The 19,849-nt window shown below is 39.6% G+C and overlaps 1 protein-coding gene across 8 annotated transcripts in view; it reads left to right on the top strand.

Moving 5' to 3' along the window:
* Window positions 1–19,849, top strand: part of LOC102218378 (serine/threonine-protein kinase WNK2-like) — a 49,205-nt gene that overhangs the window by 21,231 nt on the left and 8,125 nt on the right. For 5 of the 8 annotated variants that reach the window (XM_023351918.1, XM_023352083.1, XM_023352024.1 and 2 more), the window contains exons 7-26: window positions 631–850; window positions 3,089–3,368; window positions 3,455–3,573; window positions 4,263–5,189; window positions 6,484–7,503; window positions 8,332–8,526; window positions 8,709–9,110; window positions 9,848–10,174; window positions 10,363–10,406; window positions 11,918–12,074; window positions 12,157–12,273; window positions 12,840–13,010; window positions 13,636–13,678; window positions 13,823–13,921; window positions 14,309–15,078; window positions 15,578–15,632; window positions 15,715–15,791; window positions 15,917–16,569; window positions 18,130–18,359; window positions 18,784–19,008. In XM_023351918.1, coding sequence (XP_023207686.1) covers window positions 631–850; window positions 3,089–3,368; window positions 3,455–3,573; window positions 4,263–5,189; window positions 6,484–7,503; window positions 8,332–8,526; window positions 8,709–9,110; window positions 9,848–10,174; window positions 10,363–10,406; window positions 11,918–12,074; window positions 12,157–12,273; window positions 12,840–13,010; window positions 13,636–13,678; window positions 13,823–13,921; window positions 14,309–15,078; window positions 15,578–15,632; window positions 15,715–15,791; window positions 15,917–16,569; window positions 18,130–18,359; window positions 18,784–19,008 — 6,131 coding nt within the window. The remainder of the gene's footprint in view (window positions 1–630; window positions 851–3,088; window positions 3,369–3,454; window positions 3,574–4,262; window positions 5,190–6,483; window positions 7,504–8,331; window positions 8,527–8,708; window positions 9,111–9,847; window positions 10,175–10,362; window positions 10,407–11,917; window positions 12,075–12,156; window positions 12,274–12,839; window positions 13,011–13,635; window positions 13,679–13,822; window positions 13,922–14,308; window positions 15,079–15,577; window positions 15,633–15,714; window positions 15,792–15,916; window positions 16,570–18,129; window positions 18,360–18,783; window positions 19,009–19,849) is intronic. The other 3 variants (XM_023351975.1, XM_023352218.1, XM_023352167.1) reach the window with 3 other exon arrangements.

Below are 19,849 nucleotides of genomic sequence, written 5' to 3'. Positions count from 1 at the left end.
TTTTTTTCTTGTCCAACAAAGGCCAGAGGTACTCATGCATTTAATGACTTTTGCTGTTTCTCTGACACTAAAGATTTCAACAGCACAGTAGTCTTCCTTCTAAAGTCTCTTAAAGTTCTGTGATGTAATGAGTTTCCCTACAATTAGGCCAAATGAGCCTTGAATACCATGTGGTGGGCCTTTTTTTGGGAACATTTGCCAGAACTCAAATGGAAAACACCCGGTAATGTTTTAATGCAATTACTTAGTGAACCTAAGTTATGTCTTCACTGTGTTTAATTTCTGCTGAGGGCTGCTACAGTTTCTTATCAACATCAATCAATCAATTAAACTTGAGCTTTAATTTTCCCTAAAAGAAAAAAAAAACTGTTTTTGTTTTAAAAAAGCTGATGTAAACACTGTAAGATTTGCATTTCATTAGAGTACTACCTCTTGCATAATAAAAATAACATCACTAGCTACAAACTCAATAAATATGAATAAATAAAAATATATATATTATAGCTGAAAATACTTCTGTCGACTTATTACTGTCATTGTGTTACCAATTGTCAGGCCACCAAATCTTAGGCCAAATTGTTTAGTCTGAGTTTTATTTTGTTTCTTTCTTCTTTTTTTTTGCTTTTTCAGGTATACCATTAAGGACCTGCTGAACCATGCTTTCTTTGCCGAGGACACAGGTGTGAGGGTGGAGCTTGCAGAGGAAGACGATGGGAAAAAACCCACCATAGCTCTCAAACTGTGGGTGGAGGACCATAAGAAGTTAAAAGGAAAGTACAAGGAGAGTGGAGCCATTGAGTTCACATTTGACTTGGAGAAGGAGGTTCCTGAGGTTGTGGCACAAGAAATGGTTAGTTAATTATTTAGTACACATTACTTACAAGAGCTGTAACTTAGTTTGTGTTTCTCATGCAGACAATCTTCATATTTTTCAAACTGTTTCACTTTTAGAAGCCTAATCTATTCAGATTCTTGGTTACTCAGTGGTTTTATATGTATTAAGCCTGGACGCCAACAGTGGAGATAAGTTGCGTTGCTGTTCTAGGAACATGTTTATTGCATTTTATGTTTTTATCTATTTTTAGTGTTTCATCAGATTATGCTCCCAGTGGATGAAAGATTAAAAAGAGTGTTTTTCTCCATGTGGGAGCCACCACAACTTCCTCAAGTCTCTACAATCTCTCATCTAACATTTGCTTAAACCACAGAAATGTTTTTTTTAAATGGCTGTGGTATTTTTGCCTTTGATAAAACTGCATATGGAGAATGAAACATTGTCATTTAGAGCCTCTGGAATTTTTTTCATTGCAAAAAAAACAATGACCAACCTATATTTGTATCTCTTCCTTTCTTGTCTGCTCCCCCCTATTTTTTCCATTTTTGGTTTGTCGCCTCTAACATGCTAAAACAATAACAGAGATGTATAGTGGTTCATCTGCACTCGTGTTTAGGACCTTTAGTCACAGATCTAATTGATCTAATGCATTAGGCAGTTGTAGATTCAGATTTCAAGCCCAATTCTTAATTAAAGTTTAGTACTTTGCCTACAGTCTTCAGTAATTTCTTATCATGCTTAAGGGATGATGTCTCCATAGGAAGCAGTTTGTTGGGGTGTTAGGCTACTATTAACAAGTTCTCTCACTTTTAGTGTAGTTCCTATTAATCTTGTGCAGAAAACCTTTTATAAAAGAACATACAGCTTTTTTCTTGGCAGTGCGACTTGAAACTTATGTCAAGTCGCTATATATTTATATATTAATATTAATATTAAAATATTAATATTTGAGCTAGGATTGCAACAATTTGCGAACAAACGTTTAGAATTAGTAAAGTATAAAACGTGTAAAATAAATAAATGATAAATTGAACAATGGCTGGGCACCACATCAAGGAATAGTGGTTGGTGGCTACATGTGCTTTTCCCTTAAGTTTCAACAAGTTTGTGCTTTGCATTCACAACCATTTGTCAATGTTTGAACTATTATGTTTTATATAATTTTAAGCAAGCCATAATGAATGATGGTTGCAAAGGATATACCTTTTCAGTTCTGTTTGGTAACTAGAGATCACCTGACAGTGCATCTGATTTAGCCCATTAATAAAGGGCTGTTTGAATGGACCATCTTCTTCAGCTTCAAAATGACTAGACTGGTTATACATAGACTGAATTAATCTTCACCAAACTTCAAAATGCTGAAAACTGTTTTTTTGAAAATGTTCACATAAGAAAAGCAATGAAACCACATATTTTCAAACTATAATCACTGAAAAATAAATTAGTTCAGGTTTGACTTATCTTTAATATTTACAGTTTTGTGTTGACTGATAGTACATAAACATTTCAATTACTTGCTCAACGGGTTATTAATTTAATTTACTATGAGAATGAATGATCGTGTGGAGACCTGCACACCTCTGCAGGCTGGAATGGGTGTCATAAAACATGTACTGATACTAAAAACAGAAGCTGTGCCAGTAAAAATCACAGGTGGATTGAAATATTTGTTGGAAAATGTGGGAAAATTGATTAGTTGTCAACTAAACTAATCATTAGTTGGGTCCCTAATCTGAGCATGGTGTGAAGCAGGTCATGTGACACAGCAGACGGGAAGCAGCAGCACAGTGAATGTCACTGCAATAGGCAAACAGCCGATCTTTAAAACTCAGTTTGCAGTTTTGCACACTGTATAAGCACAGTAGACTGACTGTTAAAAATTTTCTGAGCAATCCCAAGTATTTTATGCTGCATAGTAATTTAATATAAATTATGTGGGTTTTTTTAATCCACAATAAAGACCCTCAGATATTTTTAACTGTAAATTTGTTTCTAACGTCATCCTTACGCAGCTTCATCTATATTTGTAGATGTAAAAATTCTGCCAGCTCTGATGTGAGCAATGAGCCAGACACTAACAAAGGGAATCATTTCCCGCAGCTCTGACCCCTTTAAATAGCTCTTCTGTTCCTTCCTTTGCTTGTTCTTTCCGTCTGCCTCCCACTCTCCCATTTTTAATGCACCCTGTCCCATCTCACGTGCTCAGCGCTAAAAATATCTTGAAAATCATTCTTTCCCCCTATTTTTCGTCAGGTGGAGTCGGGCTTCTTCCAAGAGAGCGACGCTAAAACTGTGGGAAAGTCGATCAGAGACCGTGTGGCGCTGATAAAATGGAGAAGAGGGAGGACGGCGGCTATAGTAGCTCCGGTGGATCAGGGTGACGGAGGCCAGAGGATTAATGTGACATCATCTGAGGGCGTCTCGGGTGCAGTACCACATGTTGTACAGCCTCTTGTGGTTGAACCTGAAGACACAGACGCAGATCAGCACAGCAGGCTACACAACCTGCCAACCAGTACCACTTCAGTGACATGTAGGAGTTTTCACTCTCTCTGCCCAGAAACAACACATAAATCTTTAACTTTTTTTTTCATAGAAGTGCATTTTTGTGTGTCTCAGCAGCAGACGGCACACTTGACAGTGGCATGGGCTCTACTGTGTACTCAGACTGTCATAGCAGCCAGCAGAGTGTCCTCTACCAGTCCCTACTGGAGCCTATTACTATGGCAACACAGCAGGTTTGTATCACATCACCCTGGTGAAACATATGCATTCAGACTTATTGAAGCACATGTAAACTTTCTCTGCTCACGTTTCCCCTTGTATGAACACTGATGCTATATTTCCACTCTGACATTTGCTCAATAAAAATAAATCTCACTAAATTAGACTATCACATTATTATTTTTATTTCAATCAATTAAAAAGGGAAATCCATATGTTTCATGGATTCATTACACACGCCAATGGATTTCAAGAATATGTTTCTTGTGCGGGATGTGAGAGCAAGAGGTTAAGCATCCCCGATATTCAAGGATTTCTTTAACATGTCTGAAAGAATCAAAGCATAGCCTTAATAGTCTTTATTACATGTGCTTCATTGGTCTTATGCACCATAAAATTGATCTACAAAATGTAATTTTGAGTTATTCAAACCAATTTTGTTATTTTTTATTAGCTGGCAGCCATAATAATCCAAATTAACAGAAAGAAAATCACTTTTGTCAATGTATTTTAATGAATCTGTTTGAGTTTCACTCTTTTAATTGACATGTTGAAATAAAGGAACCTTCATTTTATTTATTAAAATGCACACTGCAAACATTACCCTTCATAATCTTACATATGCATCTTCATACACTTTTTTCAGGTTTTGTTCTGTTGATTTTTGAGTAACACATTTTGCTTTTGGGTTGTTCTTTGTCAGTGCCAGAGATGCAGCCATTTTCTGACAGACCGACCTCATTCCTCTGAAATCAGTGAAGTTTGGCAGACACCACTGAGCCCGCAGCTCAGGGCTCGACTGGGAAGTGCAGAACGAAGGGGAAGTGCCCCTGTTATTGACATTCAAAGGGCAAGCCAAATTGCTCAGCTCCACGCTTTCATTCAGGCCCAGAGATCAGTCAGTCCCATCCCCGTTGTAAGGGAGAACCTGGTGGAAACCAGCCCCAGGGAAGCCCATCCTCAGCCTATCTCTGAAGCTGAGGGCAGGCTTTCCTCCCCAACCACTCTGCCGATGTTTCATCTCTCCCCTCTTTCTTCACCTACCGAGTTCCGCCGCCGTAGTGACACCGGTGTCAGATCGCCGTCACCAACAGCCAGTGAGATTTTGACTCTCCCAGTGCAGAGTCCACGCCGACACTCGGACCTCAGTAGTCTTCTTAGTCTAGCGTCTAATGAAAACCATCTTTCTGCGCTGCATAGAAGCTCAGAGTGCCAAGCCTGCCTTTCTCTGCTTCTGTTAAAGTCCCAAAATGGGAACCACCGTCCCTTTACTGCTGTCTCACCAACACATCACTGTCTATCTGACATTCGCCACCATCCTTTATCTGGAAAATTACCTTCCTCTTGCTACGGACAGACAAAAGGATCAAGCGATTATTCAAATTTTTCCATGCTGCAGCAGTCCCTGTTTAATATAATCAGCCGTAAATCAGTTCCTTCTGCCGTCACGCCATCCCAAACTTTCCCACTGCACTCCTCAACAGCCGGGAGGCCGTCTCACAGTGATGGAGAATGTGTCCCAACTAGTCCTCCACAGAGTGACGGCTTATTTGAAGAGCATGAATCTCTCCAGCACTGGAAGGAGAAATATTTTTCCAGAAAGCAACAAGCTACCAGTGCTTTGGAAGTGGTAGGTTACAGCAGCAGACAAGTGAATCAATTTCCCTGTAATGGAGCCAACTCCTGCTTTGCAGATTTCTCCCAGCCTGTACGAACTAAATCTTTCACTCTGCATGATGCTGGACCGGTCTCCTGTCTACTCTTAGGCTTGCTGCCTTCATAGACCTTCAGCTGCAATTATAAGCTTGCTTCTGTCGGAGGAGAATGGTGTAACCTCTAACACACTACCCTTCTGATTAACCTTTACAAAGCCCCTTTGCAAATGCCCTAGATTTTAACATTTTCCTTTCTACTTTGCCAAGGTAATACAGCATCCGTCTATCCTTAGCCTGCCATGGATAGCTGGGTTTTACTTCGGGGAGAAGGGATGGTTGTCTAATTTCCATTCTCTCAGTTTATCCCATTTCTCCTTTGTGCCCTCATTTTACCTCACACCTGTCTGCTGTTGCTTTTTATTATAAAAGGTCTTTGAATTAACTTACTTTTGTCTTCTTTTCCCTCACACTTGCAGTTTCTTGCAAACTTTTTTAAACTCATTGAATATTTTAAACATTTTATCACGTTACTGACGTTTCATTTGATAGTCCAACAAAACTTTGTGGATTATTGTGAAATGGAAGATAAAGCATTTTTGCTTCAAATAAAAATCTGAAATATTTTTGCTGTGCATTTGTATTCAGCTCCCCTAAGTTGGTTCTTTGTGGATCCTCCTCTTACTGTAATTAGTGCTGGAAGTCTTCTGGAATATTTGACCAACTTTGTTACATCACTCAACCTCAGTCACATTGAATGGAGAGTATCCATAGACAGAAACTTTCAACTTGTGCCACTAATTCTTAATTGGATTTAGGTCTGGACTTCGACTTTTCCACTCAAAAACATATAAATGCATTTCAAACCAATCAATGCTGCGTATTTAATGTCAGCCTGTTGGAAAGTGAACCTCTGGCCAGGTCTCAAGTCTTTTATGGCCTCCAACAGGTTTTCTTCCAGGACTGAGATGTTTAGGACAATCCATCTTTCAGTTAACTCAAGGATAAAGCAGGGTGAATGCAAATGCAAGGCATGTTTTTCAAGTTTTGATTTTGAAAAAAATAAGAAAATATTTCGTTTTCTGTTTTCTTCAGTTTTTTACTCCTTTGTCTTCATCTGTCATGTAAAACTGCAAAAAAATTCTTTGTTTTTGTAACGTGACAAAACATGAAGATGTTCAATGAGCATGAATATTTTTGCAAGGCACTGAACGTCTATAGGAAACAACCTCTGATTAAGCTTTAACTTGTAATTGTGTTTTTTGTCTTTAGGCCAGTTCTCCAGGTAACCAACACCAGCAGTCTGTCCAGGGCTTGCCCTCGTCCAGCGCAGCCATGACCGCTCCACAGCAGCCCCTTCAACCTGGACACAGCTACTCTGCTGCTCTGTATGCTGCTCACCCCGGCAGCACTACACCCATCCCAGCCAGTCTAGGCTCATTAAATATCCAGCAGCAAACATCAGTTGCAGTTACTAATGCAGCATCGGCTGTGCCACAACATTTTGCACAGAGCTATCAAACTGCCGGACACCAACATCAGCCAGCAGCATCGGGCTCTCCAACTTTTACCCTCCAAGCCCATCAGGTTTCTCAGAACCTTGTTGCCTCAACTCAGCAACAGGCTGCATCAAGCTACCCTGCAGTCCATCATCAGACTGCAGCAGCCATCTTTGCAGCACACCAGCCAACGCAAAGCTGCTCTCTTGGCACAGTTTCCTCATCAATGGCAGCGACGACCCATGGCCAATCTGCACACTCCACTAGCACATCTCAGCAGACCTCAGCCAATCAGCAGCCTGGCCAGATATCTTCCACACCAGCACTTTACAGTCAGATAATTTCTGTTCAACAAAACACCCAGTCAAACATACAACACACACTAAACGCTGGACAAGTTTATAATCATAGCCAAGAATCTGTGCATACCATCAGCCATCCAGCGGCTCACCCCCCCACGCTTTCTTCTCAACGACTTCAGTCTCCTACTCACCAGTTGGACACTCCAGTTCTTTTGCAAAATGCAGTTCCAGAACAGAGTGAGAATGAGCCGCATCCCAAAGGAACCCCAGTTCGACAGATTCCAGCTGGCAGTCAAAGTTTCTTTGCGTCAGCTGTGCCCGATGCTTCCTCTCACAGCTATGCGCATTCCGCCATCCAGCAGGCCCCGCCAGCGCAGAACCAGTACCAGCTAGCACCGTGCGTCACTGGAGAAGGAGTTAGTCAAGCAGCATCATCTCAGACCTTTCCAATTTCCACCCAGCAGAACCACAGCACACACATCCACCAGGAAGTAAGTGGCCAGTTTGTTTGAATTAATACATTTTCATGGTGACTCTCCCTTTTAACTTTAGTTGAAAATATTTCATACATTTCAGATATTAACAAAAGGAATTAAAGTAAATCTTTTTTTGCTTTTTTTAAACCCAAAACATGAAGAAAAGGTATTTACCTATTGTGTGGCACTTAACTCACGCATCAGGTGTATTCTTATTGATGCGGCCTCTCCCGTCCAATTTTTCTGACAGCAATAAATAAAATGTTCTGCAGATCAGTATGAATGCTGCTCCAATAAGAGATTAAATCTGTTTAACAAATCTGCTATAATGCTCTAACAATGCGTCTTCTAAAACTATTTAAAAAACTCAACATGTAAGGTTACAATAAACTCATGTCTCGCTCCTGCTTCTGAAATTCTGATGTAATGATTGCCATCTGGTGATTATTAGTCTGGCAACATTTTAAGACACTGTTCTAAATTTATTGTTTGTTGGTGAACACTAACAAGTTGCTCTACATCAACAAGCTTAGTTTTTTTTTTTTTTTGCTTTCAACCTCATAAAATGTAATGACTTGTGTTTCAACTACTTTTGTGTGGGGTTTCTTACTCCTTCTATTACATTGTAAATACAAAAAAAATCACAGTTTATATGCAGTTTTTCAAGCCATAAACATAATAGGCCTTGATGTCAGCAACTTCTGATGTTGATATAAATTCTGCGTGGGCATACTGAAGAATCAATCAGACCCCCAATACCATAGGGTCACATTGGGTTATTGCTAAAGTGTTTTCATGCCTTCCCTAAGGTTTCTCTGATCTTTGTGCATTACTGTTTGTTAGAATGTTTCAGCTGGTCAGAGCATTTCAAAGTCTGGACAAGATGAAAAAAGCCATGGAGTGAGCCTCAGGCAATCAGCTTCCATTGGATCAAGTCAGACACCAGCTCATCAGGAATCAGTTTCCCAAACTGCTGTCCACCAACACCTCCAGCCTCTGCAGATTTCAGCCTCGCTCCCATCATCACAAACATCACTGGTAATCCCAGGCTGCCTGGATATTTTATTTTATTAATTTATTTATCTTAAAATCTGTACAGTTTTACTGGTTTAATTTATGGTCGAACAGCAGTAGCAATAGTTAAAATTACCCTGATTCATTCCTCTTCATTTGAACTTTCTAGATCCTGTAATTGTCTTCTTTTTTCCTGTTTCCTTTAGTTTCCTTCACAATACCCCACAGTCCAGGTGGTGACAGCTGTGACTGACTCTGAATCCGCCTACCTTCCCCCCTGCACTTCTCCTCACCCTTCATCTTCCTCTTCCCTTACTCACATCTTCCTCTCTCCTGGATATACTGTCCCTGCAACCCCCTCTGTTTCTCCCCTGTCCCCTCTTCACATTGAAAACACATTAATTTCTCCCACCCCAATGTCTCTTACTGTACCATCCCCTTCATCTGTGCTGGGCATGGTGCAACCTACCTCACCGCAGCACCAATCTGCAGCTGCTAGATCTGAGGCTTCTCAGATGCAGGCTTTGTTTACATCAACACTAACTAGCCATCCCATGCACACAAACACACACCTACCTGCAAATGGCAGCTCTCAGCCTCTGATACAGGTAATTGTGACAGGTGCAGAGAAGCAAATTATTATGTTTTTACTGAAAGGGTGTGCACTGACTTTAAGTTATTGTGTGTTTAAGTTTACTTTTTTTCTATTGTGCTCATATATCTTTAATTTTTAGAATCAGGGTCTCCGTGCATCCTTAAAAAGTCTTACATTTGTGTACCTAAAAGTAAGGCCTAAGATGTATTAAATTCATTTTTAAAAAGTAGAGCTATTTAATATTGTATTTTCTATGTAGTTTTTAATTGTTTTTTTTCCGGACTTTTCTGTCAGACAAAAGTTTCAAACTCTGAGTCATCTTCATTGTGTTCTGTGACTTGAGGTGGTTGCAGCTACTGCTAACTAGCTGCTAAAATTTACTGGTTAGTTAGCTAGTTTTTTGTGTTTGTCATGGTTAAGTGAATTCATTTTTGCCATTCTCACTTCTCTTACCTATCGACACAGAGATAGGTGCATTCTGTTCAAAAAAGCTTGGCACTACAGTGGTAAGGCTGTAGAGAACATCACAAAATATGCAATTTTCTTCAAATTTTTGATACAGGTCTTAAATTTAATTCATAGTGGTCTTACATTTGATTTGGTGAAATCTGCAGAAATCCTGAGACTGATTCTACAGAAAATTGTTTTATGTTCCCATTAGATCAGGTTATGCAAACGTAAAAATCCAAAATATTATTAGTAATCAAGGAAAAGTATAAGAGCAAAAGCATTTTTAAATGAAATTCACAGGTTCCGCAGCAGACGCAGGACGGTCCCAGTACACAGCAGGTTCAGCAAACTCAGCTCATGCAGCCTGCAGTCTTCTCCTCACCTGTGCAGAATGAGGCGGATCTGGGCGCAGCCACTGCGGCCAGCCAGCTGGACAGCACAAAGTCCTGCCAGATGCCCCCACAGAGCCAGCATCAGAGTCGGGGACAGGGCCAAATTCCTGTGCCGCAGTCTTCTGACTCACAGAAGGCTTCCTCCAGGCCCGCCACTGGACCTGCTTTCCAGCAGAAAATCCCAGGCACCGTCACAGGAGCGGCAGGTCAAGGGTCATCAGAGATTTACGTGGAGGTATGGCCACATGACATTTAGTAGTGTTCTATAATTATTGTTCCTTGTTAATTGTGCTTTCCAAAGAGTTTTGAACATAACAGTACTGAACTAACTTTGCTGTTCGTATTAAATCAGGAAAGGAGACTTACGGTATTTCTGCATTGTCATCTCCAGGGTGTTTTATTTCTGTGCTCTGTTGTCTGCAGGAGCAAGTGTCAGAGAAACGCACTGGAGGACAGAGCTGTGACAGGTAAAAACTTATTACCATTCAACTTGATCAGTTAAAGTTTGTCGCAATTTTATAAATTTTCACTTATTAAATATGCACAGAGATAAAAATAAATATTGGCATTCTGTTGTTTCTCTTTTATTCTACTATTGTTCTTATTTTTTTCATATTACATTTTATTCAGTCACATAATTCCACAAAGATTTAAAGCTTTTTTTATGGAAACATGGCAAAAGTTGTTAACACAACATAAATTACAATTGGCAAAGCTTTGCAATTAAAACCAAAATAGCAATAACGATGGTGAAATAAACAAGAGATGGTAACGGTAACAAGCAAGTACATTAATTGGAAATTACCTCAAATAATTGTATTTTTAATTCAAAGTGTAACTTTTCCATCAGTCTGCTGCATTTTGTAAAATAAATTTAATACAGAGTAGCATTTTACCAATTTTAGTGCAGACATACCAAACCCAAAGCAATAATCTATCAAATCATAAGTACAAGTAGATAGAAGACCAGGAATTGTCCAAAAGAGAAAGGAGTATCAGTGGCTCATATCTGAGCTTTAGGGTGGCCAGGAAAGGCAGTCCCACCCTTTGTTATTCACGATGATGGGTCAAAGGCTTACAAATTGTAATCAACCTCAGTAAAGAATAGTAAGAAGTGTTAATTATAAAGAGACATTTAACTAGGGCATCCCAGGAATCCAGGTCAGATAAAGGTGCAACAAGTCACTGCTTTTACTCTAAAAGAAAAACACAGTTTAATTTAAAAAAGTAAAAACCCAGTTTCAGTTTCAACTTTTTTGAAAGGTTTAGGTGGACCTCCATGTCTTGGTATGTTTTTTTTTAGTCTGGTCATATTCTTTCCCTTTTCAAATAATAGATTAAACATTGCTTTGTAAGATGTTTAAAGCTTTGCATATAACCTAACCCTGCTGTAAAACCTAATCCCCTACCTGTCTGTCCTCAGCCATTCACAGAACATCTTTATTTAAACTAAGAAGGAATTATACACATGGTGACTGCATTTACTAATAAGGTGGCTTTTGAAAGGAGCTTGATGCACTAGTCTCTATTTAGGGGTATCAGAGTGAAAGGGACTAAACACAAATGCATGCCACAATTTTTAGATCTGTATTTTTGTTAAAAAAACAAACAAAAAAAACATTTGAAAACCATTAAACACTACTTTATTGTTACATCACTTACAGCTCCAATAAAATGCATCAACATTTCTGATTGTAGCTTGACAAAATGTTCCAAAGGTGTAAATAATTTTGCTAAATACTTGTGGGTGTGTATTTATGTATATATATATATATATATATATATATATATATATATATATATATATATATATAATATATGTGTGTGTTTTTTTTGTTGTTTTTTTACATAGCTGACCTCATATCACCAGATCTTGAAGACATGTCTCCAGTGATAATTATGTTTCCTGTTTAGATATTCAGAGAAATTTATCTCTAGAGAATTTTTGCAAATGTCCATTTTTTTTTTCTCTTACCAGCATCAACTCTGATGTGACATCAGGAAGAGAAATGAGCGATGGCAATGAAGGGACACACGGAGGCAAAGGTGAAGGAAAACAGCGTAGACACCGCAAGTCATCACGCACGCGTTCTCGACAGGAAAAGTGTGGCAAACCAAAGCTGAGCATGCTCAATGTGAGTGACCTAAATACTTTATGAAAGAGCAGAGGTCTTGTAGTTGTTAAAGAAGTTGAAATTATGTTTTGCCTTCTTGCAGGTGTGTAACACTGGAGATAAGATGGTAGAATGCCAACTAGAAACTCATAATCACAAAATGGTAACATTCAAGTTTGACCTGGACGGAGATGCTCCAGAGGAGATTGCTACGTATATGGTACGTGAGCAGCAGAGTCTAGCCCCTTGAGTTGATGCAAAGGTTTTTGAAGCATGCTTTGCCTTAGACTCTGACATCCTGGAAACTCTTAGCTGGTTTCAGCTGCAATGCAGCAATATATATATATATATATATATATATATATATATATATAAATATATATTGGGTGTCTCTTGCTTTTTCGCTCTTCTCCAAAGATTTGCTTACACATTCATATTGGCCATATAAAGCAATAAATGAAAATTTGATTAGATGAATACGTCAGTAGCATGGTTATTTATTCCAAAGAGGATTGAAGACTCCTGAAAGCAAAAATAAAAAGCCTTTTCAGCAATTTATTGGTACTTATCCAAACACGGAGGTAAAGATTTCATTTTGTGTAATAACAACTTGTAGGGATTTATTTTACTTTGGCAGCACACAAGAAGAGCGATATTCCAGAGGGTTTCTTTGCTGTTTTCTCTTAGTTCTTATTTATTTTTATAAACTTCATCAGAATCAGAACCACTCTGATTTTTTTTAGGTCACATCTGTATAAGTTTTTTTGTCTTATTCATTCTCTTCAGGTGGACAATGATTTCATTCTGCCCCTGGAAAAAGAGATCTTTATTGAACAACTGAAAGACATCGTAGATAAAGCAGAAGACATGCTGAGTGAGGACACAGAGGGTGAGAGGAACTCCGACCAGGGGTATAACATCAGACAGAATGAAGGATGTTGTGCACTGGGATCAGAGGTGAGAAAGAAACCGTTGAGCCAGGGGAATTTATTACTGAATCATCTGGTTTTGGTTTTGTAAGGCTGCTCACTCACAAAGAAATTAGCATTCTGGTTTTTATAGTAGCGAAAACTAAAAAACAGAAAGAAAAATCAATAAAATTGAGTTATGAGACAGTGATTCCTGCACAAAATATATCTCCGAACTCTATGAAGAACTGCTTGATGAGCAGTAAAATGAGAAGATCCATTTTATGTGGTTGGTCACCAGGAGAAATATCTCAAGATAAATTTTAGCACATTACTCTTTATATAAACTCCATAAATCTTCTAGATTTCCAGCCTGACGCTCAATGCTTTGGCTCCCGCCACAGATTTCCATTAGGACTGAGGTCTTAGAATGATTTGCCCCCTCCGTGACCCTAATCTGATCCATTTTTAACCACTTTTTTGCTGCCTTGTCATTAGGCCTCAACTTCCACTACTGCCCACAGAAGCCAGAAATACTAGCTGTTAAAATCCTGATCCAATTAAATTTATTTTTTTGAGCTTATTGCTCTATTAAAATAAAAGTTTTACAGATGTCTTTTAAGCTGTTTTCCATCCAGTTACACTGTGTTCCCTCTTTTTTTTTATCTGTAAAGACTTCAGAACCCACCACTCCACAGCTGGTGTATCAACAAAATGGTAAAACTTTTAACATGCAGCACACACACTTATACAGTTAAGACTTCAGTACTTGTATTGGTTTATAGATGAGCCTGCATCTTAAATTTCTCACTGAGCATATTTTAGAAGATCTATGAGTTTTTCCATCTTTCCCTGTGACAGTCCTGCACACTGGAAAACGCTGGTTCATTATTTGCCCTGTGGATGAAACACTCATGCAGGATAAAGACAACACATCATCACACACCTTTACAGCACAAGGTATGTCCTGCATTTTTCTATTTTCTCTCCTGTCTTCTGTACAATTTACCTACATTAGTTTCTTATCTTTTTGCAGGATTAACTAAATATGTTGCACATTTTTTGCTCTTCTTGATTTAAAACGCTGTGTATGCAGTTTTAGTGCGACTTTTTGTTACCCCCCTCTCCTCCATTGAGGTCAGTTACATAAGACTTGGTCTGCAGTGGTTCTAGCCAGAAACGAAGTGCAGGCTTTTATGCCGGCACACAGAGGCTGATGGAGGGGAATCGAGTGATGATGTAACACTTTGGCACTTACAGCACATAGATCGTCTTCTTTGTAGCTTGTCTGCTAAATTCACAATCTGCTCCCTTTTTTGATGAACTCTGACCCTTTTCTTTCTCCAGAGTATGAAACGTCTGGCTCCCTGTCAGTTGGGTCCAGCAGCGCCACAACTACTTTGACGACCCCTGTCACATCTTTACCTTCCCAAAGCCCCACCGCCTCCTCTGCCCCCACCTTGGCGCAACCTCCAGACCAAATTATCGGAGAATCCGAGGTCCAGCAGAGCCAGCCTAGTGTTACCAAACGCACCGGCACAACTAGGAGCATTAACCATGACAGCTCATTTCCTGTGGAGGAATCGTCTCTCTCTGCTGTGTCTATGGTAGCAGATATGCCATGTTGTGCTATTGTGCCACCCGTCTCTGTGGATGCTAATGTCACTGATAAAGAAGCGAGAGCTGCTGGTGTACTGATCTCGTCGCTGAACAATCAAGCGAATAAGACGGCCAGCCCGACTGAAGAACAAGCTCCTCAGCTGGCCAGCCAGCAGCCCGTTGTCCTGCAGCAGCCTTACGCCACACCCATCCAGCCTGGGACCGTGACCTCTCAGCCCCAAAGCCCTGCACATCAGATACCGACTTCAAGTCAACAGCAGTGTGGCGGGCAAGGTGAGTCGGACGGGGAGGGCCCTCCTAGGGGGGAGTTTGTTGATCGAACCATCAAGACTTTGGATGAGAAGCTCAGAAACCTGCTGTACCAGGAGCACCCCCCCTCACAGCCCTCCAGCACGGCTTCTGAGCCTCAGTCCTCCAGCTCAGACAGACTGAGCTCCCCTCCGGTCTCAGATGGGCACAGCACAGAGGCCGTCACAAAGAAGAAGATGGAACCAATGGTAAAGTACATTACTCCTCTTTATGATTTACATAAATGTCAACATTCACTGACACATACTGTGATCTTGGAATACAGTTTCTATATAGGAAAACTGTATGCAGAAACAATTGTCCCTTTTATGCATAAATTATGATTACCTCACTCTGGCTTTTCACCAGTGTTTTTACTCAGAGTAGGGCTGCATGATATTAGAAAATCATGCAATGGCGATAATATTGGTAAATGTTGCGATAACGTTATCAGGTTCAATATATGCCTGTTTTCTTCTGTAAAAAGTTCAAAAGCTTTCTTTTTTTAATAAAAGGGAGCAGAACAGTATTTTTAGAGTCACAATAAATTTTTTATGTTGTCAGTTTATCAGCTTGTGACTCATTTAAGAAGCTGCAGTGCCAAACCATTTCTCTCTGATCAAGTGTTTGGAATATTTTAAATGTGCTGCTACTTGAATTAATTCAACCTCTCACACTCCCACAACTTTTTCTTTCCTTCTCTGTTAGCCACAGATTCCTGAGCGGAGAGATGGCGTGGGTGCGTCAAGCGACTCAGCAGCAGGTTGGTAGATTTGATTGCGTAATGTATCGTCACATAATAGTTTGAATGATCTCTTATTTACTCCAAGTTATCCCTCCTTCAGCTGCCTGCCGAACAAAAGACACAAAAACCGATGTGTCTGCTAGCTCCAGTTCATATACATCCAAAAGTCGTTTTCAAGTAAGAATCTACTCATTTAGATTGCAGTGCTATTCAATATGTGTCACTTTCAGATAATATTACTTAATAGGGATACTAAACCTTGATTTTGTAACACTGACGACTTGGATTTCATGACCTTTTAGATCATCCCCACACCACCTGATGCCATTTGCTATTCAGATAAAAGCAAAGCGAGCTGCAGCTCTGCAGCACCCTCCAGTGGTTCTGAAGGGTCTCGCAGCCAGACTCAGAGCACTGAAAGAAAAGAAAGCAGCTGTGGGGTGGCTTGCCGGACCTCTGCCACACCTGCACCTGATCATGACGGCACAAGATCTTCCAAACCCCAAACTGGAAGCCGCTACTCTGCCCCTCCTGAGTTCGCTCACACCACTCCCACCTCAAGTCCTGATGCAACTCCACGTCACATCCCACGAGCCCAAACTGTTGACACACCATCCCATCGCCACTGTCGGTCTTCATCTCAGCTTTACTCCGACTCAGGTGATGAAGACAGCAGCAGCATAGTGGTTCCTCCAGCTCCAGCTGCTCCGTCAGCTCACAATCTGACTGAGCACAGCGGAAGCGATCTCGTCAAGAGGGCGGTCGCCTTCTTGCGGCGCTCCGGACGAAGCAAAAGTGAGCAGAGCTCTGAATCACCAACCTGCCAGACTGTGGCAATAAATGGCCACACTCCTTCACCTTCTGTTGGACATTTCCCCCCCAACATCAGCAGTGACAATGACTCAGAGTTTGAGGATGCGGATATGAAGAAGGAGCTTCAGAAACTTAGAGAAAAGTAAAGTATCACACTCACTCACAGATATTCACCTCTTTTAATTTCCTCCACACTCCGAGTGCTAAGAATTACATGTAAACAATTATATGCATTATCTCTAGCTGGCCCACAATAAGTTTGCTTTCTCAAGAAAACAGACTGATGTTGTCTTTCTTTTTTACCATGATAAAACAAATCCTCTCCTGTTGGGGCTATCAGACATCAGGAGAGCCATGCCTGCTTGTAGAGACAACATCATGGCTGCATGGAACTGATTTAATCTGAAAATGATTGTAAACAGATGGACTTCCTCAACTAAATCCAACCATACCCTTTAAATAACAATAATTGTGCTATGATTTAGTATAATGTCTACTAGATTAAATGCAGAAAATTAGCTTTTAGATTAAACTTGAGGTTTATTTCGTTTAACAAACCATTTTAAAAGCTGATTATAGGTTTTCTTAAATTGAGTTTGGTTTCTTCTATCCTTTGATCAAACTTGCATGAAAACACAAAGTTTTCATGAAATAATTACAATGGTTTATTTTTTTAGGTTTGGGAAAGAGTAGTAGTCAAGATTAAAAGGCTTGTAGAAAGTAATATTCCAGACAATCATTTTTTGTGATCATTATTTACTTTACAAGAGGTAGGATTACCTCTTGTTAAGGTTTCAGTCCTGTACTGTTTTTAAATAATGTTTTGTAAAAATCAGGATGATTAATGTTTGATGTGGCTCATCTTAAAGAAAACGTACGTGGTAAAAGTGGCATTGCAGCAGAAAATCTTTGTCCAGATCAGGAGTAGTATATCTTTTTAATCTCTTTATTGATCATTCTAATAATTCTGTATATTTGGACAAATTAAGCCAATAGTGACGCCATAAAAATCAATAAACTCCAATAACTTCCATTCGATACAATTAGTAACCTGCTGTCGCTTTCACCTTCTACATGCAAATATTCAGTATTATAACAAATAAAATAGCCACTTTTATGAATCTACAACATGCACATTTCAATAAATTTAAATATTATTTACAAGTAAACAAAGATTCTAATTCAAAAATGTTATAGTCAGGCCCACACTATCATGGAGAAAAGTGCTGACAGAGGTCATTGTTTGAGAAACTGGCTTTAACAGCACTGTATCATAGCATATTAATTCAAATTGTGTGGAAGGAAAATCTGTGATCAAAAAGGATGAGAAGCAGCAGAGATAATCAAGCATTGAGAGGATTGTGAAACAAAGCCCATTAATAGAGTTTGGGGGAATTTCTTAAGGCTTGAATCGCGACTAGCAATGGTACCTAAAGAGCTATCGGCTAATTTAAGGACATAAACTTTTTAAAGTGGTCTTATGTATTTATTCCCCAAGAAACTGTTTTTTTTGTTTGTTTGATTTTAGAGGTTGTACACCTTAATCTTAATTTTCTACCTTTTCAGAACAAAAATATTAAAAGAAATTATTTTTTCAATAATGGTCAAATTTATTGAAATGCATTTTCTATAATTTTCTTTAATGATATTTTTTATTATTTTGGGAGCATTTGTATCTTATTTTTTTGTGTTTTCACAATAGACACATGAAGGAGATCTCTGAGCTGCAGGCATTCCAGAGGAGTGAGATCGAACGTCTGTACAAAGACCTGGGAAAGTCTGTACCCCCCAAGGTTAGCCTGCTCCATGCTGTTCCTCCAATGGGTCGAAGGCGCAAAACCAGCAAACAGAAACTGAAAGCTGGGAAGCTGCTGAATCCGATGGTGCAACAACTCAGAAATAATCCCAACAGCACCAGTGTGGAGAGGAAAGGTGTGTGGGTAGAGATGGTGGGATGATAAACAGTTTGGATGTTTTTAGTCTAGCACAGAGGTGTCAAACTCCAGTCCTCAAGGGCTGCTGTTCTGCAGTTTTTAGATGTGCCACAGGTACAAAACACTGGAATGAAATGGCTTAATTACCTGCTTCTTGTGTAGATAAGTTCTCCAGCGCCTTGCTAATGACCTAATTATTCTATTCAAGTGTGGTGCAGCAAAGGGACATCTAAAAGTTGCAGGGCAGTGGCCCTTGAGGACTGGAGTTTGACACCTGTGGTCTAGTAGAACACGTTTTGTATTTAAAAAAAACAACGGTTGAAGTGGTTTTGATTTTATAAAGGGAAAAAAAGTAGGAGTGTGTGAAGCAGTGATTCAATCTGACTCATCCGTTTTATTTTTATTTTGTTTTATTTTTTAAGGAGAAAGTGCTACCAGTTCATCCAGCTCTCCAGCTAAAAGTTCACTTTTGTCAGATGCCTCTGCCTACTCCAGCTGCAGCTCCTCCTCCAACAGCCAGCCCAGCAGAGTCCAGGAGCAGGTTCACACACAGCAACCCTGTTCTTTGAAAGGCTCTTTCTCATCAGACAACATCTACGCTGGAAGACATAGGGACGGGATGGCCAACCAAGCTGATCCTGGCCAAGGTACTCTTCATGATAGTCTTTGCTCAGGGAAACAAAACATCACATGCAAATAAAACTAAAATCAATTGGAAATATAAACACCTAAAAAGGTTAATGAGATTGCCTTTAGACAAACTGAACAAAGAAATTACCACTATATCTGTAAATAATTCACTATGTCCTCCACAGATTTATAATAATTCAGGAAAAGAGAAAAAAGTGTGCTGTGAAGCATTCACTCCTTATAGTGCCAGAAAGAGGCTTACGACAAGCCAAACACATTGAACAAGGCAAAGTGTTGGTTTGGTACAGATTTTATTACACTTCAACTATGCAAGTCACATGTCACAGACATTAACAACGTATTATCCAACATGCATTAACACCATCAATGATTAATCCTTGAAAAAGCTCATTGGTGTAGGATGTTTCCATATTACATGACTGTAGCAAAAATATGCTGGAACCTTAACTGGGAACTTTATCTGCAACTATTGATCAGCTATCCAAATATTCTTGATCTAAGTTTAGCTCTTTCTTCTGCACATAACAGGTGACGATGGTTTGGTTTCCTGATGTGAGTTCAGGAGTTGTGTGCTTACAGTCACTCAGCTGCATCACCCACCTTCTAATTTGCCATTTCACAATGAAACATACAACAGCAAATAGTTTCTGTTATTTGCTGTTTTGGAGAGCATTGGCTGTTTTGTCTATTCTACCATGCTCACCGTCATCTCCTGTTGTAATGGACTAGTGGCCAATGAGAAAGAGGTCTATAAATGCTCCACATAGTATTTCCTCTATCTTTTTAGTCAGTTAATTTAAGATCCCCGTCACATGGGTTAAATCTGCCTTATGGTCT

The sequence above is a fragment of the Xiphophorus maculatus genome, chromosome 1 (assembly GCF_002775205.1).
Source record: "Xiphophorus maculatus strain JP 163 A chromosome 1, X_maculatus-5.0-male, whole genome shotgun sequence".
Classification (NCBI taxonomy): Eukaryota; Metazoa; Chordata; class Actinopteri; order Cyprinodontiformes; family Poeciliidae; genus Xiphophorus; species Xiphophorus maculatus.
Note: the sequence above shows the minus strand (reverse complement) of the source record. Positions and strands in the feature narration are given on the sequence as shown.